Below are 19,278 nucleotides of genomic sequence, written 5' to 3'. Positions count from 1 at the left end.
ATGTTCATGACATGAGAACTCAGATGTACATTTTTTAATTGTTGTTTATTTAAATCAGATGTAATTAAGTCAAGATTTAGCATTATAAAACTAACTGAGAAGGTTAAATCATAAGAATCCTTAAAAGATCCCAATAAAACATAAAAATGTGTCATATACTGTATACTCAAAGAGCCAAAGATGTAAACAGATATGGCATTAATAAAGAAAAAATCATATAGAGACAGAAGTGACATTATGAAATATTTCAAAACTTTTTAAAACTCAGCTCATTATCATGAAATGTTAAATCATTCTGCTTACCGGGAAAATACCTTATTACAGGTCAGCTTTATTTGATTTGAACAGTTGTTATTCATCACTATATCATTTCATAAAGTCTTAAACTGTCAAGACAAACAGATAAAAGCAACAGTCAGTCAATCTGATTGCGACGCCACCATAACATTATGAAATAAAAAACTAAATTGAGAAACAATCATATTAGATGTACAGACTTTGGAAAAAGGACTTTATTATAAAAATATGGAATGAAATGAAAAATACACTTCTACAATAAACTTTGGAATCTATTTACTTCCCAATGTATGATCATATTATATATTTGTTGATGTTATTACTTAGTACAATTATGTCATTATTTGAACACTTCATATAGACTTCTAAATCAGCTTCCACCTGTATGATGCATGAGCTTTGTGAGAGGATGGAAACAATTCCGATAGCAAGGGAACGCAGCACATTTTAACAAGGCCGAGAGCCTGAAAGCCATTTGTTTTCCCTGAATCGCACTGACTGGATTGGACAGCCGGGGGTTCCGCCCACAAACACACAAGGTGGAGTTGAAAAGAAACAACATGCTGGGCCAAAATGAAGCTGTCAAACAGCCTCTAGTTGAGGAATCGCCGAGCAATGTGAAAATACACGGAGGCTACTTTGAAGACCAAGTAGATAGTTATATTTAAAGTGGAAATCTGACGTTGAAAAGTGGAAATTATAAACTTTTTAAAATATATATATTTTTTAATGTTATTTATATTAAGTCAATGGGGTATGTAAGATGAGCTGGTAGCACTGAATAAGATAACCATTGGCACAATTTTGGATTTCATGAAACTTCCGTGATAAAATATTCTGGCCGCAAACTTAGGCTGAAGATCAGAAATGGTCGCTCTAACGTGCGGAAGGGAAAAACAAACCGCCCTCGGTTGGGTTAAGAAACAAGCGGTGCAAGGTCGGGAAAAAAATGGATGTCTCCGCGTAACGAAATGGTTGGATGGAGAGAGAGAGGAGCTGCTGCTGCGCGTTGAGTGGAGGGAGACTGCGAGTGAGATGGAGGCGGGGGGGAAGGACCATCTCTGCGGGGACTGGAGCCCGGGACCGACGGATCAGAGCTGGCTGTCGTTCAACCCTCCCCTTCTTCCTCCACAACGACGCCGACAGGTACGCCAACAAAACAACCGCTCGGTTCCATCTGCCGTGTAAGTGAACGATAAACAAACCACAATACGCGCCTTGACCCGCAAAAATATACCTTTAATGTTTGCTTTTGTGTACTTATAAAGCGCCTCGGTCGGTAGCCTATTTGTAGTAGCGAAACAAACCGACCGCCGTAGCGGGGGACAGACGACGTCGGCCATAGCCGAATTTCTTGTCCTCTACAGCGGGGAAGAAACTGTGCATAAGACCTGGAGGTAAATGTGGTATTTACTCAAAATTACACGAAGCGATACTTTTAAGCCAGTTCCCGTCATCGAAACTCGACTATTTTTGTGCTGTAACCTGGGTATTTGCGTGGGGGAATTAACGGTGGTTTCCGCGCCGAGACCTCCATGCGGCTGTTGGCGGAACAGCCAGCCGCCTCTCTCGGTTAGCCATCAGGGATCTCGGTTTAATATCTCACCGTGCAGAGACTCGCCCTCTCTCTCCCCCTCTCTCTCTCACCGACTAACCCAGAACCCTCCGACGACCGAGCTCGGAGAACCCACTTTGTTGTTCTCGGTTATACGCTTTTGGATCGAGGTAAGGGAGCCTGCGATGCCCTGGCATTAGCTTTAAGCTCCGTATTTTTCTGTGTTTGCAGTGCGCCATTGGACCTTGTCACGGTAGGTTTCCTTGTAGAGCCTAGCTGAAGCATGGCGGACCTGGAGCTTTTCGTCGCGCCAGTGAAGCTACTCAGCCTCGGACGTTAACGGGTTTCCTTTGAGCTTATAGCTAACAATGTATGTTAAGTTACGGTTTACCGCGTATTAATGTAGCCGAAACAACGACCGTTGAAAGGAACTCTTTCGCTAAGCACGCTCGAGGCAGCCTGTAACGGTTGACCGTTAAAATTATTTTCCATGATCTTCTTTCTTCCTGCGCCTCCGCAAGTCCTTCCAACCCACCACCGTGACATTTATCTCGGACATAAGTTCCTTAGAAAAATGTTTTTTAGAAAACACGGTTGAGTAAAATGTTAACGATTATCTGTAGATACAATTATAACTGTTTTAAATTATTTGTATACGGTAACGTTTGGTATAGGTTTGCCCCCAAGGAAACTGAAATTCATATTAAATGCAGGTCTATAATGTTAACGTTATGTTGTAAAATTAACATTTAAAAATGTTTAAACGTAATTTAGCGTACCAAGTTGCCCTTGGTCATAATACCTAAAAACCCAGTTTTTATTATCATCCATCTTTTTTAAAATGTCATGAAATTCTAAGAAACGTATGATAAAACGGCTCCAGATGTCCGTTATAACGGCTCTTTAGTTGTGGCGGTATCGGTTGTTTAAGTGTAGCTAGGCCGTGGACACCACGGTGAGCCATCAAGGACACGACGAACAACGAGCAGCCGCCATCATTGGATCACAGCTCGGATACGCCTCGCTGAAGAATGCACTGGGTTTGTTCTAAAATCCCACGGTTGAACGTCCCAAAACTGAATTAATCGGTCTGTGAATACTCTACAAACATTTATTTTATTAACTGTAAGCGAAAATTATATAGATTTCGTTGCTCAAAGTTTGAGTAAACATTTGAAGGGAAGATTATAGGGTTGCGTGGCGGAGCTAGATCCGCGTCCATCGGTGATGAGGCGCCTCTGCCGAGTGGCGCATTTGGCTGCAGTGCTTCCAAGCCACCATTCCCCCTCTTCTCGGAGACCGAAAGCAGATCCCCCCAGTCCCGTGGTCAGCTGGTCGCCTACAGCTGCCTGTCCGTCCACGTCCATTCGCTTCCTCCTTCCGTGGATCCTCCCCAACCTCCGCTCCTCCGACAGAAAAGCCTCCATTACCGAGCGGACTGGGCGAGAAAATGGTCGCTCTCCCGTGTGTTCACGATACTTTAGGTTGTGGACTAAAGGAGAGGACTAATACGTTAGAGTCTGACTGGCAAAAATCTGCTCGACGGAGACTCGTGTTGCAGCAGCTAGTTGTGCTAGTTGAAGCCCTCCGCAGTGTTATTTGAGATTTGAAGCCGTCACAAGCGATAGCCTATGTCTCACCATGCAGCGTAAACGTTTAAGGGGCGGTGTAATGAACATAAACCATTATGCCGAGGCACATTTAAATTCCACCACTCACAGTTTTACTTTTTTATATCACATACAAATCACTTATTTATGATATATACATGATATTAACATAATAAAATGTTGTGATTTAAACATTGTGGTTGTAGGAGAATTAGTAACCTACAGGCACACCCATTAACTACATGGTATGCAACATTTTTTTTGTGTTTGATTTAATGTTTTATAACTTGATTTTATTAACTTTTTTTTGTAGATACAATACAGTACATCCAGAAATGAATGGGGAAATGGAGGCAGCCGCCCAAGACAAAGGTGGGATGTCGACATGTATGGAAAAAAACTATTCTTTACACTTCACAATGACAATACATCTGCTATTATGAAAACGGGGTATAAAAAGCCCATATTATTATATTAATGTACTTTACAGATCACTTTAGCAATTATAGGAATTGGACATCATTTGATACAATCAAGAGGATGTTATAGCTAGTGTTGGTATTAGGCAGACAGATAAGCAGATTTATCATTGTTGTGCCCTTTGGTTTGTTGTTGTGTTATCACAGTGTGGGCGCAGGAGGACCTCTTGAAACTACTAGAGGCCATGAAAATGGCCCTGCCTCAGAAAGACCTGACTAAATACAAAACGTCGGAGTCCCACCTCGACTGGCAGAAGGTGGCCTTTAATTCCTTCACAGCAGAGATGTGTAAGCTGAAGTGGACGGAGGTCTCTAAAGAGGTGAGTCGGTTTAAGTTTGTATTTGGAGGCTGTTGGAGTGGTGTAGTATTTGTATGGATTGTGCAACAGTCCGTTTTGTCTGTTCGATGCCAAATGTTGTCTTGAGTTTTCATTTTTTATGTTTTTCTGACCACAGATTCGTAAATTTCGGACTCTGACAGAACTGATATTTGATGCCCAAGACTACATCAAGAACCCTTACAAGGGCAAAAAGATAAAGGTGAGTTAAACATACATGTTGGTCAACTAACAAACATGGAGCAGTTATGACTATAACTATTATTAATAATAATTTTTCCCATGATATGCAGAAACACCCAGATTTCCCCAAGAAGCCCTTGACTCCGTACTTCCGATTCTTCATGGAAAAGAGGGCCAAATACGCAAAGTTGCACCCAGAGATGAGCAACCTAGACCTAACTAAAATCCTCTCCAAGAAGTACAGGGAGCTGCCTGAAAAGAAGAAGGTCAGTTAAAGGCTTCTTCGGTGCAGCTAAAATAAATTTGATTCTGTTTCGGATTTCATTCATTTCTAACAGAAACATTGTTTGTCTTTGTTTTCTGTCTATTCATGGGTGCAGAAAAAGTACGTTGAGGACTTCTTACGAGACAAAGAAACATTTGTGCACAGTATGATGAAGTTCAGGTAAGATTACGTGTTACAATGAATTATAATTATGTCTTGTTAGCCCTGGGCAGCACCTGCAACATATTTACAGATGATAATTGTGCTTAACTTTTGTGTAAATGAAGAGAACTGCACCCGGACCTGATGGAGAGCATGACCAAGAAAGGTTCAAATGTACCAGAGAAGCCCAAAACGCCCCAACAGCTGTGGTACAACCACGAAAAGAAGGCTGTCCTCAAGACGCGCCCGGATGTAAGTCCAGACATTTACAACACAACATACGAAAGGCACTATTTCATGATGTGACGGGTGTTAACTGTCCGCGTTTGACACCAGGCGACCACCAAAGACATTAAGGACAGTCTCGGCAAACAGTGGACGCAGCTGTCTGACAAGAAGAGACTGAAATGGATCGCCAAGTCTCTGGAGCAGCAGAAACTGTACCAGGTGAGACTACCGTGGTGTGTAATATGTTGCTGAGGTGTAAGGGCTGTTGTGATAGAATTATAAAGGGCAGTGATGTCTCCAGTGTTAACTGTTTTCAATATTATAGGGGACAATGCGGGAGTACATCCAGCAGCACCCGGAGTTAAACATGACCCAGGAGGATATCGTCAAGTCCACCCTGACCAAGGCCGAGAGGCACCTGAAAGACAAATCTGACGGCCGACCCGACAAACCACCTCCGTGAGTCACAGCTGCAAACACACGACACATCTGCTCGGCGCTGGTTATAGGCCGCTGCCCCGTGAGTGACTTATTTGAACATGTCTATGTGCTCTCAGAAACGGTTACTCAATGTTTTGTGCGGAGTTGATGTCGAGCATGAAGGACGTACCGAGCACAGAGCGTATGGTGATGTGCAGCCAGCGGTGGAAGCTGCTGAAACAGGGCGAGAAGGACGCCTACCAGAAACGCTGTGAACAGGTGAGTCCAGAATTCATCAAGTTGGATAATTATTTTTAAATGGAAAACTTAAATTGTGTCTAAAAATGTCACTTTTGTTTTTTTAGAGGAAGAAGGAGTTTGAAATTGAGATGAACAGATTTCTCAGCGTAAGTCTAATTTTTGGTTTCTACTTCCAACATGTGTTCTTGTTGCAATCGTCAGTGTCGTTATTTGTGTGCTATACGTTTTGGTGCAAGAATTTCTCACGCGTGTTTTCTCTGCTGTATGGATCTGTAGAGCTTGTCAGAGGAGGAGCAACACCGGGTTTTGTCTGAGGAGAAAATAGGTTTTAAGAGGGGCGGAGCCAACAGTCCTGCCGCCAAAAAAAGGGCCTCTAAAGCGAAGGTGAGACCAAGTATACACTCTTCACATGTGCTCAGACACAAACTGATTTCCAGTGACTGATATAATTTTGGACCCTTTTGTTTACTGCTTTGATCACAACAATATCATTTTATCCAAGGAAATCTGACTACCAGTTTAGCATGTTAAACTGGCATGTTATGCTCAAATCGCATCCCCTAAATGTTTGATTCTTTGTACTATTAAACAGTAAAATATTAATATTGTATTGGTATTTGAACAGTTAATTAGATGTAGTTGTAGTATCCTTTCTGATATTCCCTTTCTCTTTAACCTGTAGGCCAATCCAGAGAAACCCAAAAGGCCGATTTCAGCCATGTTCATCTTCTCTGAGGAAAGGCGTCCCAAACTGCAGCAGGAGCGGCCGGACCTCTCTGACAGCGAGCTCACACGACTCCTGGCTCGCATGTGGAATGAGCTTCCCGATAAGAAGAAGGTAATGTAATGAAGAAACGTCAGAACAATTGAGTGGATCACAGGATACAAATCATACCGATGTGTTTTCATTTTCTTCTAATGTTCTACTGATCTTGTTGTCTTGGCCATTTAGGAGAAGTTTAAACGCATGGAAGCCATCCTGAAGGCAGAGTCTGAGAAGAAGGAGGATCGCAGTCGTCTGCCGGACCCTCCCAAGACTGCTCAGGACATCTGGCAGCAGAGCGTCATAGGAGACTACCTGGCCAGATTTAAGGTATGCATCACTCCTAGTCCCTAGATAATAGGGTGTACATTTCTAAACTCTCCACAAGTGCATTTAATGTGAACCTGTGTTTTGCAGAGTGACCGACCGAAGGCCCAGAAAGCCATGGAAGCAACCTGGAGCACCATGGAGAAAAAAGAGAAAATCATGTGGATCAAAAAGGCAGCCGAGGACCAGAAAAGATACGAGGTAAGTACCTCTTACAATATCCGGGAGAGCTCCCCAACATCTGTGTAACAATGAGAGCTAACAGCTGTCTCCTCCACAGAGAGACCTGTGTGAGATGCGCTCACCTGCTGCTGCCATTGCCTCAGGGAAGAAGATGAAGTTTGAGGGTGAACCCAAGAAACCGCCATCGTAAGTCTGCCACGTCCATCGTGTGTGTGTGTGTGTGTGTGTGTGTGTGTGTGTGTGTGTGTGTGTGTGTGTGTGTGTGTGTGTGTGTGTGTGTGTGTGTGTGTGTGTGTGTGTGTGCGCGCGTGCTCTTGAAAACTCAACGTTGTGACTGTCTGCTTGCTTTTGACTCGTTTAGAAACGGATATCAGAAGTTCTCTCAGGAGATGCTGTCCAACGGTGAGCTGAATCACCTCCCGATGAAAGAGCGCATGACTGAGATCGGCAGCCGCTGGCAGAGGTTGACGCTGAAGGAGAAGGACCGCTACAAGAAGATTGCTGAGGAGAAGCAGAGGCTGTACAAAGTCCAGCTGGAACAGTGGCTCGCTGTAAGAAGTGGTTGTTTGAAAAAGGGGGGGGTCTCAAGACATGTTGGGCACTGGACTTGTCTCACATACGCTGTCATTCCTCCACAGAGTTTGTCTTCACAAGAGAGAAACACCTACAAAGAATATAATTCACAAGTAAGTCAGTTATTTCAGTGCCGTGCAAATTGTTCTGCAGCTCCGTCATGGTTTAGCTTTTCTTATATCTGACGTTGGGGTGTGTGTGTGTGAAACTTTTTTACCTTCTTGACATTTCAGAAAAGAAGAACTACAGCGAAACCAGGAGGCCCCAAGGCAAAGGCCAAGAAATCTGTAAGCGCAGACTCTCTCCTCCTTATTCTTGTCTCATAAATCAGCTGTAGTGGTGTCATGTGATGATGTTGTCAGCTTTACCTGAACACCTCTTCACACAGGACACGGAGGAAGAGGAGGAGGATGATGACGACGACGAAGACGACGACGACGAGCGGGAGAAGGCTTCCTCTGAGGCGGATTCATCCAGCAGCGACGACGACGATGATGACGACGTGAGTTTTGTCTCTCAGTACGCGGAGTTAGCGACAAGAAGTGGAAGTCGACAGTGCTAAAGAAATATATGTATTTTTCATTGTTGATTGTTTAAAGAAGGAGGAGGACGATGACGACGACGACGAGGCGGAGGACAAGGAGAACAAGTCGGAGGACAGCAGCAGCGAATCGAATTCCCAGGGGTCGTCGGATTCTGATTCGGACTGAACCGGGCCGACGTCTTCGTGAGACGAACTGAGCAGCGCTGAGCTGAGCCAAGAGTCGAGGGAGCTCTGCCACTGTGCCAACCCTGCTCTCCTCCCACCACCAGAGGGAGCCCCCGCATCGCCTCATTCACGTCACACTTCATGTCGCTGCAGTTGGTGGTCTACTCATGGAGGGACGCTGCCCTTATGTCCAAAATCAGTTTCCTTCCCTTCCCGGTGCGAGACGGTTCTCTCACATTACGGGCCGCTGACGTTATGCCAAAAACAACATCCCACTGGTTTGGTGATGTCGTGAACTTTTCTGCCGCTGGTTTCAATCTTGACTTACAGGTTCAATGGTTTAAGGTTAGGGTTTTAATGTTGAGGGTAAATTCATTACCTGCCAGTGTTTAGTTTTATTATTCTGGTAATTAGTTGAAGACAGGTGGCATGAGTTGTGAACAGGCTTCATAGAGCCAAAGAACATAGTACGGTGGATCACTTTAGGGATCGACAGGGGGGAGGGGGGTGCAGGATACTGAAAAATTGCACTCTTCAGAATGTTTCCTTTTAATTTTTTTTCAGAACATTGTCGCGTTGTTCTCCATTCTAAATTCCTGATGTCGATTTTATCATTTGGTTCTTAAAGAGGTGGTATTTTTTCAGGAAAAAAATCAAGCCATTATGAATGTCTTTTTGTTGCTGTTACTTACCCATGTTCTCATTTAAAAGGTGACCGTGCCTATATAAAGTATTCACCCCCCTCTTGGACTTTTTCATGTTTTATTGTTTTACGACATCGAACTGAAGTGGATGCTTTGAAACTCATTAACAAAAACTTGTCTTTGAGCCACAAAGTTTAGGGTGAGAGCTGAGGGGAAACCTGACCTCAACCAGCTGAGGTGTTTAACGGTGTAGCAGACAGGTCGATCTCATCTAGCTTTAAGTAAGACGGAACAAATCAATCTCTACTGATGTATCTAAATTAAGTGCAAGTTTAAAAATAACCCACTTGATTACACAAGTGTTCACCCTCCTAAATGCTTAGTAACTGCATCTTTGGCAGCAGTTACAACCATGAGTCTATGTGGACTAATGTGCTTCTTGCACCGACACAGCCTGCTCTAAGCAGATTTACAGCTGTGCCATATTCTTTACATTTTTTATTTTTAATGAATGACCGTACAGTACTCTGCAGGCCTTGAAACTGTTGTCTCCTTCCTCATGAAAAGTAGTTTTTAGAAAACTTGTATTTGAAATGTTCCTTTATCGTCATTTTTACAAAACAAAACAAGCTGTTAAAGCTGCCAGATACAGGAGTCACTTTTAATACCACATATGTGATCTCAATTCAATTTATCAAAAACATTTGTCTGCACCAGTCGATACCTTTGCAATCAATTTCTTTAGTTTTACACTAGGACTTGATTTAGATCAGTTTGTGAAGATTTGTTTTGTTGATGAAGGTCAAAAACACCTGATTGCATCCATTATGTTTCAGACATGTAAAACAAGAAAACAGTAATACTTTTAATAGGCGCGGTAGGATCCGTCGCCATGTGTCTGTCATTGAAAGGTGTGATTTAATCCATCAGTCTGAAACAGTTCTGGCAGTAATAGACGGTGTTTATTGTGCGACCAGAGCAGTTTGTCATTGAAGGGATTTCACTCGTTTTCCACTCGTAGAGCTCAATCTGCTTTTAAACAATACGTCATACAGTTCTCTGAACCGTTTCCTTTACAGTTTATTTGTCATTAGGTTTGTTTTTGATTGTAAGCAGTTGACTTCTGATCCATCTGGAATAATTTTGTGGATGTCGAACTGAATGGTTTTCATCATTTCTTTTCTTTTTTTTAATTTGTAATGGTATTGACTGTAATCCATTTTGGGTTTTAGTCTGATGCTTAATCCCAAAAACGTGTGCACTTAATGTAAATCTGTCCCTGTGCATGCATGCTCCGAACTGTGTGTATATATGAGGGTGTGAGTGTTTGTTTCTTTGCTTTACTGTGTGCTGTTTTTACTGTTCTGTTGCATACCATGATGTGACTGCAGCGTGCATGTCTGGTCCTGTGTGGGGACGTCATACCAATACATGAATGTAGATATATTGTTAAATCTTTACTTTTTTCCCCCTCAAAGGTCTTTAGTAAGTTTCCGTGTCGTTGGTTGAAAACGGACTAATGCCACGACTTCATGACTTGTCATCATGGGTCCACAAACAGATGAGTGGCAACTAGTAATAATCTGTCTGATTTAGACCATTATGACTCTCATCCCTGTCTGAAACAAAAACCAGCGTGGACTATTTAAATATTTCGGGGAGAGAATAAGAAAAGTGATGCTGATATTGATAGACGGGAGTTTGTAAAGGGATTTGGGGAGCTGAGTTGCCAGGGGAATTTGGGTTAAAAACTGTTGTAATTTTTCCTGTAAATACTGTTTTTGTATCGAGTGCTTATCGTTTCGTTAGTGCTTTAATTTGGCGAACTCTCATCTGTGACTTCTGAGGCCAGTGAGTTTTTCACTCACAGGGGAGAGGATTTGGTTTAATTCACCTGTTTTTAGTTGTTTCTTCTCTCCCTTATGTTGGTTTATAGAGATATCTAAGACTGCAAAGCTTTACAAGTTTGTACTGCTGATCATTTGACAATTTGGTGTTTTCTATAGCTGAGGGTGTTCTTATGTCCTTGTAGTTCAAGTATTTGGGCAAATAAAAAAAGTATCTTTAACAGTTAAGATGTCTGTGCTCTGTTTTAACCTTGTACAAGCAGGCAGGACGTGTTTAGGTGTGAGGCTCCCAATGAAGGGAACTCATAATGCTACATGATAAAGGTGTGTGCTTTGGAGCTGAAACAATCAGAAGACGGAGTGGCTTGGAGCGTCAGTTGGACAGAACAATTACAATTTTTCAACTTGCTATGGGAAATGTTAATGGACATTTTCACTATTACTACACTACACATACCCAAGATCAGAAAATAAAGCACCTTTATTGTGTTGCAAAGTACCAAATAAAAGTCTGTGATGTCCACATACTTTAGGTCATATAGTGCATGTTGGCGTTACAGATGACCTCATTCAACCGTTCAGGCACAACTAAATGATCACAGATAACGAACGACAAACTCGTTCCTTTATTCACGTCTTAAGTCGATGGTAAGCGTCCCCGAGCTGTCAGTGACACCGGAAGCCTCTTTATTGTACCTTCAAAGTAAAATCGATAGGTCTTAGCCTTGTCACACATCTCCTAGATAATCTTGGCTAAATATAGCCAGATTAAAAAAAACAAACACTGTTAGTGATCCGTGATGAAAGTTACTTACTGCAAGTACTGTGCTTAAGTGCAATTTTAAGGTTTGTTTACTTTGTGCTTCCATTTAATGCTACTTTAGACAACACTTCAAACTCTTTAGCTAATAATACTTTTCACTTGAGCCAAATCTTGAATTTAAGACATTTGACTTATAATATAGTAATTCTACATAGTGGTATTTAATTTAATTTAATTTAAATATATGAGTACTGATTTTGCTCAACATTTGACAGCTCGTCCTCAAAGGCAAGGCTTTTATTGTGACGGTTAAAACCGGAAGTGAGTTGCTTTGTTTCTCTGGTACTTCACTGTTGGCCTCCTCGGTGTCCAGCGGACGTGCAGCGTTAATTTAACCTGCGACAACAAACAATATTAACAGGTTTCCTCTCGTAGAAGAGATGGCTGCAGCTTCTTATTAACGGAATCTAACTTAGACACGGACTCACGGTGATGCTGCTCGCCTCACAGAAACCGCCTGGTTCAGGCTGAGTGTTCGGCATGACAAGGTAAGAGGAAGCATTTTTTTTTTTTGTTGGTGAAATTAGATAACGTCATTAACGTTACATTGTCTCTGAGGAGCGTTTCCTGTGCCTCAAACCAGCTAATCGAGCCAGCAAAGACTAACACCTAAAAGTCACGTTAGCGGACGTTAAACAGCGTTTATTTTGCTCTCAGCTGTTCTTAACGTTGTCTTCATTTTCCTACTAACGTTAACTAGCCGTTTCCGAGGTTGTTTCGGTCGGTGTGTAATATTTAAAATGTTTAAAGTGTAAATAAAGACGCATTTTACGACAAGCTGACGTATTGAGATGTAACGTCCATTTGCACTGTATTCATTGAAAAATATACTTTTCCTGCTACGTTAAATTAAATAAAGTATGGAATAGAATAGCATACCATTTACTATACTATATTATATTTGATATTCTATATTTCTGTGCTGTATTTTACCGTTTTTACTTTATGCTGCATCCTGCATCCCACCCCATATATACACTATACTTTGTTAATATATAATACAGTTTTATTACTTGATTCACTAGTTAACATTTCTGTTATAATTCTTTATTAATCCAGGCAAACACTAAGTATCATTGCTTGATCATACTATAAACAGTATTAGTCTCATATAGACCGTGTATGTATATTAACTTTACTACTGTAGTTTTACTACTGTAGTTTTACTTAAATTGCTGTTGTATATGCTATTTTTTTGTTTTTTATCTGTACTTATTTCTGGCCTTGTGCTGCAAGCACGGATATTTCCCTCTGGGCATCAGTAACGGCTGATCTTACCTGATCTCATCGTTCATATATTGTTCTCTCTTCAACAGAATGAAGACAAATCTGCAACGAGTATCGACATTTCTTTCAAAAGTAAGTATTTTAGTATCACTCTCATTTCTAAACTGGACCCTTGATGACAGATTGGAATCGTCTCTCTCTCTTTAAACTTTCACCTCTTGATCTTGCTAACGGTTTCGTGATTGTAAGCTTGTCTTTTTGTCCTCAGGTCAGCATCTCATTACCTTGCTATCAAGATTTCCCATATAGATTTTCAAATGAAAATGGAGGATATGCCCCTGTCAGGCCCAGACAACACCAGGCTGGAGGTGAGTGAAGATGTAACGTGTAAATAAATTTCTCACCCACAGCCAGATGTTATGTCTTTCATCTGTTTTTTTAATGTGGTATCCAGTTTGAATTTGGTTTTAAATGATCTTGTCATAGGCCTTGGTCCATGACATCTACTCTGAGCTGGTGGAAGATGCCTGTTTGGGCCTGTGCTTTGAGGTTCACCGTGCTGTGAAGCAGGGCTCGTTCTTCTTGGATGAAATGGACCAAGAGAGCATGAAAGAGTTCGGTCAGTGCCACGTCTTTGAGTTTCTACTGGTCCATTTGTCTTCTTATTTTTCTTTGGTGTGTTTCCTTCCAATATGTGCCTTTCTCCTCTACTCCTCCAGAAATTGTGGATCAGCCAGGTGTGGACATATTTGGCCAGGTGTACAATCAGTGGAAAAACAAAGAGTGTGAGTGCCCGAACTGCAAGAGACTGATAGCAGCTTCTCGCTTCGCCCCACACTTGGAGAAATGTCTGGGCATGGGCCGCAACAGCAGTCGCATCGCCAACCGCAGGTCAGTCGGTCACAGTCATTCAGGGCGAAGTGTTGTATTGATATAGAATAGGTAGGATCACATTGTTTGAATGTTGTTTTTGACCTTTTTAACAGGCTAGCCACCAATAATAACATGAGCAAATCAGAGAGCGATCAGGAGGACAATGATGACCTCAACGACAACGACTGGTCGTATGGGGCAGAAAAAAAGGGTGAGCTTTTAAAAAATGGTTTAATGTTCACTGTGCTGAGAGAAAAATGTAGTAAAACCTCATGTTGCTTTCACATAATATACAAACTTCTTATTTCCATGTTGCAGCCAAGAAGAGAAAGTCAGATAAGGTACTTTTGCATTTGTTTCCTCTTTTGCAGATAATATTAGTACATTTTATACACATTTCATTGTGTAAAATCATGAGGTTAATCTAATATGAATGGTTTTCTTTGTGCAGAATCAAAATTCCCCAAGAAGATCCAAATCTCTAAAACATAAAAATGGTGAGTCTATCTGGTTTTTAGCTTCTTGTGGATTGGTGAAGTTTTGGTCCATGCACCATTCTGAATTTGGTGTAAATGTTAAAAGCTAGTTTCCAAATGTATAACTTGATTGTGACTTGAAGTCCAGTTCTGATGCTATTCTAATGGTGTATGTGGTACAAATAAAGAGGATCAACGGTTATGTTTTTTTCCCAGGTGAGATCGGGGGCAGCGTCAGTTCGGAGCCTTACAAGGTGACAAGTCTTTCTTCGCTCATGTTGCCTGAAAGACCTCAAAGTTCTTCCATCTTATACCGTATATCAGTTCAACGTGTTGATAATGGTTCTTTGTCTGTCTTTCATTTCAGTACAACTATAATACTGGCATCAGTTATGAAACTTTAGGCCCCGATGAAGTCAGATCCCTTTTAACAACGGTGCGTAGCCGACATGAATGCACCCAAGCGAGCGTTGTTTTTTACTAAACAGATGTTGATTGTTGAAGTTGTGTTTGTTTCTACAGCAATGTGGGGTGATCTCTGAGCACACCAAGAAGATGTGCACCAGGTAATTACTGTGTACTTCACTGGCACACATAGATAAACTAGAAACGTGTCCAATCTGGGAAATCGGTGAACTGCTGTTGCAGTGCTGATATCTGGGATAATGCAGGAGCGTTCAAGGTACGGTCACGCCCGGCCTAATGTCGGTGTCGCCAAGTTATTTAATACAAGTTCTCAGGTCAGTGTCTTCATGTCCCTTTATGTCTTTATGTTTGGCCCCGCTGTGAACCTTTTGTCTCCAAAACTAAATCACTTAGAGACTGAAAGTCACGGTTGCACGTGAGATCAGTTCAATTTGTGTATTTCTGAAAATGATTATTGACGTTGGGACCAGCTCAGGGGTACACAAGTGGCAACTCGTTGCATTTCAATGTTTTTAACATTTTTCTGGACCAGTTGGTTGATTTGTTTTTATCCCCCAAAATGAAACCCTTTTTTTTTTTTCTTTTTTTTTTTTTTTTAATAAATAGACCACAGAGGACCCTGTCAGTGACCAACCGTTTACACCTCAATGGTGCGCTGCCCCATCTGCTTGGTCACTGGTTGTGTCCTCCCTCCCTGTGGCTGTATGTGCACAGGCAGGGTGATGAAGCTGTGTCAGGGGTGTATAATGCCACCTTGTGTACCACCAGGTCTCAGCGATGTCCCCAGCACACGGACGAACAGAGGAGGGCCGTCAGGGTGTTCCTCCTGGGGCCGTCCGCGTGAGTGCCCCCCCCCCCCCCCTTGCAAGTGTACTTATGTTTGAATGAGTGTTGTGACCCCTGTGGTGTTTGCTGATACGGTTGGATGTTTTCGGATCGAGGGGCTCGAGACACGAGCACAACAATGCTGCTGGTCAGTGTTATGATCACTCCGGTACAACAGGGCCTTTTCTGCAGAGAACAGAAGCTTTTATCATTTAAAAAAAAAATAAAAGGTCCATACATTACCACCAGGTTTTTTTTGTCCTGGCCTGTATTGGGTTTCAGTGGAGGAGCACCTGTGTCAATCAGCATGTGACACATGATTCACCAAACTCTATGGTGGTACCTGCATTATTTTATCCCGTCTATAAATGTAGCTTTCAATGACAAACCCCACATCATATTTCAAGCTTTTGAAAATGTTTTCATTTCTAGGTTTGAATATGACTTTTAGAGAGTCTTAACAAGACTCTTTGGTTTTATTGTTATTGACAGACTTATCAGAAACATCTTGTTCTGTAGTTGTAACATATTTATATAGCAGCTTGCAGGCTCAGACTTTTTCTACTGAAGTAAATATTGCTGATGTTCACCTTTTTTAGGAGCCAGGTTGTCTAATAACAAAAAAAATCTTGAGTTGATAACATTTCAAACCGCTTCATCAAAGTCTCTGTATGTATAGGTTATACAAGTGAACTACATGTATGAGTATACGACATATGAAACTAATATTTTCACACACATTTCAACCAGACAATAAGAGAAACGATAAAAGATAGATCCATTTGTAAATCGAAAGGTGAGAGCAGATCTCTGCCATGTATGTGTGCAGCAACCTCTGCTGTATTGTGATCAAATGAATCCAACCCTCAATTGGTTGACGCCCTGTCTACGCACCAATGCAAGGCATCGTTAAACACGCTTTCATAAACAAGCCGTGATAGACGCAGACAATCACCTTGGATTTGACATATAAGACATTTCATGCAATCTTGCCGAAAACAAAATTAAACTCGCCAATAATAATGATAGAATTGGTAAGTAAAGAGGAGAGACAAAAAGGCAAAACAATAACTAGGAAAAAAAAATAGACTTACTGTTTCTTTAACTAATTCTTGACTACATTAAGTATAGCAGTAATATTAGAAATATCTAGACATTTTTAAGGGTCAATCTGAGTTTCCCCTCACCAGTCTAACCAGTCAGTACCTCTGTGGTTTTCATGAAACAGGCCGTCCCTGCCTGATGCAGACGCTGTGGTGGAGAGCGACAGCTTTGACATTCCAGATGGACAGACCCTGATGAGCCGCCTGCAGTGGGAAGACTCTCCTGATATTTCACCCACTGACTCCGCCTCATCCAAAGCCAGTAAGGAAGTAACATCAGCATTGTGCTGAAAGTGATTTTGATAAAACATGCACAACTGATTGATACATTTTTTTTTTGTCCCTTTCACAGGCACCAACCATTCCGATTCCAGGAGGCCCAAGAAAAAGAAGACGACGTCTCTCGGTTTGAACAGTGGAGGACTAGGAGTAGTAGGAGGAGGAGGGGGAATAGGAGGAAGTCTGTCTGGAGGCAGCAGCAGCTCTCAGAGTAACATCAGCTTATCGACCAAAAAAAAGAGGCCCAAACTCTCAGCACCTTCTATTACCAGTATCTATGATGACTTAAACTAGTATGAGCCCTCCTCTGTTAGGCTCCTCCATTCATACTGAAATTTACCGGCCTGGACAGGATGGGATGAAACTTAATTTGCATTTAAAATTTAATGAACCCTTCTGTAGTATGAACACAATGTTTAAAAAATGTGGCTTGTTGGGAATATTCCATCGTAAAGCAGACTTAACCTAGCTTACCTAGTTTCTAACTTCATGGAAGGCCTCCAGCTGTCAATCAGACAGCCTGTCTTCATGCCGGTAAAGTCACCATATATGCCTTCATATTGTCCAGGCAGGTATTTGAGTTCAAGCTGTTCCACTATATGGCCCAAAGGTATGTGGACACATGAACTTTACAGTTTCAGTTCATCTCAAAGGTGTTGAGGTCAGGGCTCTGTGCAGGGCAGTCAAGATCTTCCAAAACCAAACTTTAGTCATGTTGAAACCATTGGACGCTATCAGATAAAATGTCATTGTATGCTGTAGCATTACATCTTCCTTAATTTGGACCAAACGGCCACAGGGGGGTCCATGCACTTTTGGCTTTTCAAACCTACAAATTACAATGGAAGTGCACAATATAATAGGAATATCATTAATTTTATTTTCTAGTGGGAAAAAAACCCCACAGGTGTAATTAATCTGATTAAGGGCTGCACTCCATTTAGCTTTCCTGATTTCAGGGCCTTGCCATTGTGCACACTGACAGGGTTTACATAATTAATTGCACCTGTGCTTTTCCTGCAACGGCAAGTCAAAATGTCTTAGGAGTCTTTAGTTGTCCACTTCTCTGGATTTTTGTACAACATGTCCTTAAACATCTAAATTCCTGCTGACCTCTTTTTCTTTAACTACTTATTTAAAGTTTAAGACCTTTTATTAGCTATAGTCAGTCAGAAAAGGTTTTTTGTTGTTCACAAACTTTTTCTTCAAAGCATGAAAAGTCTAAATATTGGCTTTCTGAAACCTTCAGGTGTCATTGTTGGCGGTCCTGAGACCTGTCCCTCTTTATAGACTGTGTTCATTGAACTCAGCTTAGAGGAGACGTTTGGGCTTTAACTGCTTTTAATTCAACACGTAGACAGGAGGAAACATCAGTGGCTTTGTAATTCTAGCATTGTATTGCACAGTTGTCTGTGTGTGTGTTGACTTTCATTCAGTGTGAATGTCAATTTTTGTGTGTGTGTGTGTGTGTGTGTGATTTATTTTTTCATAAAACTATGCATCCTAGAATGTGACATTCTCGTGAAAGTATGTGTGCCATTTAAGATATTTCACTTATTTTGTTGACATCAACAATCTATTTAAGTTTTTACTTGGCACCGCATAAAGTGGTGTGTGCGTATTAATTGTGTTTAAATGCAGATTTTGATATTTGATGAGCCAGTGGGCTTGGGGCACATGTACAGTACATGTATGTATGAAACGTAATCATGAATCCAACAGAACTTTCTTTCCTTGTGTATTTTCACTTACTCTCTGCTTGTAGATGCCATGAGGTAGATCAGTGCTGCCGATCTGCTCGTCATTCATGATCATGAGTGATGCGTCTGTAAGCCTGTATGTTGTCTTATGTAAAGGTGGTGAGATGTATTGACATGTTTTAGACATCACTAATCCTTGATGTCTTGAGTGAAGCTTTTTCTTTTTTCTTCTTTTCAAACCCAAATACTTTACAGTTTCTGATATTGTAGAGTTGAGTACAAGGGTGACGTATTTTGTTTTAATACATCATGACATCATCGCTGTGAAACTTAGGGACTGTATGAAAATGATGAGGGGGTAGAAGATTTAAGAAAAGGGGGCGGGTTAAGCTGTCGGTGTACTCCGTCAGAAAGGCTTGTTGGACGAGCACCGGATATTTTCCTCATCGACTAACTGGTTAGCAGGACTAGTGAGCCAGTTTTTCCACCCATTCGGTGGCTGAGAGAACGACTTGAATATTTGCTTTGTTTTTGTGTTTTAATATTTTATTTCTAGGTATTGGGGGGGAATAGTGTCTCTTATTATTGTAAGTCCAGGGGAGGGTTCAAAGAAAAATAATGGCCAAGGAAATATAAAGATTCAACCTCCCTCCCCACCCAAATAATTTGTGTACAGTCCCTAAAGTCAAGTGCAATCAGTTG

The 19,278-nt window shown here is 41.5% G+C and overlaps 2 protein-coding genes across 13 annotated transcripts in view; both read left to right on the top strand.

Moving 5' to 3' along the window:
- The first annotated feature begins 856 nt into the window (after nt 1–856).
- Nucleotides 857–11,072, top strand: ubtf (upstream binding transcription factor). Of its 11 annotated transcripts, none has more exons than XM_068718541.1 (21): nt 857–1,443; nt 3,776–3,834; nt 4,089–4,261; nt 4,398–4,481; nt 4,573–4,728; nt 4,843–4,907; nt 5,015–5,141; nt 5,226–5,336; nt 5,443–5,576; nt 5,675–5,816; nt 5,903–5,944; nt 6,075–6,182; nt 6,481–6,636; nt 6,751–6,891; nt 6,979–7,089; nt 7,169–7,257; nt 7,433–7,622; nt 7,710–7,757; nt 7,878–7,931; nt 8,033–8,146; nt 8,244–11,072. In XM_068718541.1, exons 1-21 carry the CDS (start codon nt 1,277–1,279, stop codon nt 8,352–8,354), a joined length of 2,382 nt encoding a protein of 793 aa, XP_068574642.1. In that variant the 5' UTR covers nt 857–1,276; the 3' UTR covers nt 8,355–11,072. The 11 variants fall into 11 exon arrangements, with proteins under 11 accessions (XP_068574642.1, XP_068574641.1, XP_068574648.1 ...); XM_068718540.1 differs by having other exon boundaries at nt 3,776–3,849; XM_068718547.1 differs by having other exon boundaries at nt 1,341–1,481; nt 3,776–3,849.
- An 880-nt stretch (nt 11,073–11,952) lies between these two features.
- Nucleotides 11,953–19,278, top strand: part of atxn7l3a (ataxin 7 like 3a) — a 7,493-nt gene continuing 167 nt past the window's right edge. Inside the window, exons 1-14 of one of the 2 annotated variants that reach the window (XM_068718695.1) lie at nt 11,953–12,155; nt 12,984–13,026; nt 13,163–13,262; nt 13,381–13,513; nt 13,614–13,785; nt 13,881–13,978; nt 14,086–14,108; nt 14,219–14,264; nt 14,460–14,497; nt 14,611–14,679; nt 14,766–14,809; nt 15,438–15,509; nt 16,723–16,859; nt 16,950–19,278. The exon at nt 16,950–19,278 is cut by the window's right edge and continues 167 nt beyond it. In XM_068718695.1, the coding sequence (XP_068574796.1) occupies nt 13,212–13,262; nt 13,381–13,513; nt 13,614–13,785; nt 13,881–13,978; nt 14,086–14,108; nt 14,219–14,264; nt 14,460–14,497; nt 14,611–14,679; nt 14,766–14,809; nt 15,438–15,509; nt 16,723–16,859; nt 16,950–17,170 (1,104 nt within the window). In that variant the 5' untranslated portion in view covers nt 11,953–12,155; nt 12,984–13,026; nt 13,163–13,211 and the 3' untranslated portion in view covers nt 17,171–19,278. The remainder of the gene's footprint in view (nt 12,156–12,983; nt 13,027–13,162; nt 13,263–13,380; nt 13,514–13,613; nt 13,786–13,880; nt 13,979–14,085; nt 14,109–14,218; nt 14,265–14,459; nt 14,498–14,610; nt 14,680–14,765; nt 14,810–15,437; nt 15,510–16,722; nt 16,860–16,949) is intronic. The other variant, XM_068718696.1, reaches the window with a different exon arrangement.

The sequence above is a fragment of the Cebidichthys violaceus genome, unplaced genomic scaffold, assembly GCF_023349555.1.
Source record: "Cebidichthys violaceus isolate CVI_PGR_0920_01 unplaced genomic scaffold, fCebVio1.0.p SCAF_23, whole genome shotgun sequence".
NCBI lineage: Eukaryota > Metazoa > Chordata > Actinopteri > Perciformes > Stichaeidae > Cebidichthys > Cebidichthys violaceus.
The sequence above is the reverse complement of the archived record's forward strand: the minus strand, read 5'-3'. Positions and strand labels throughout refer to the sequence as shown.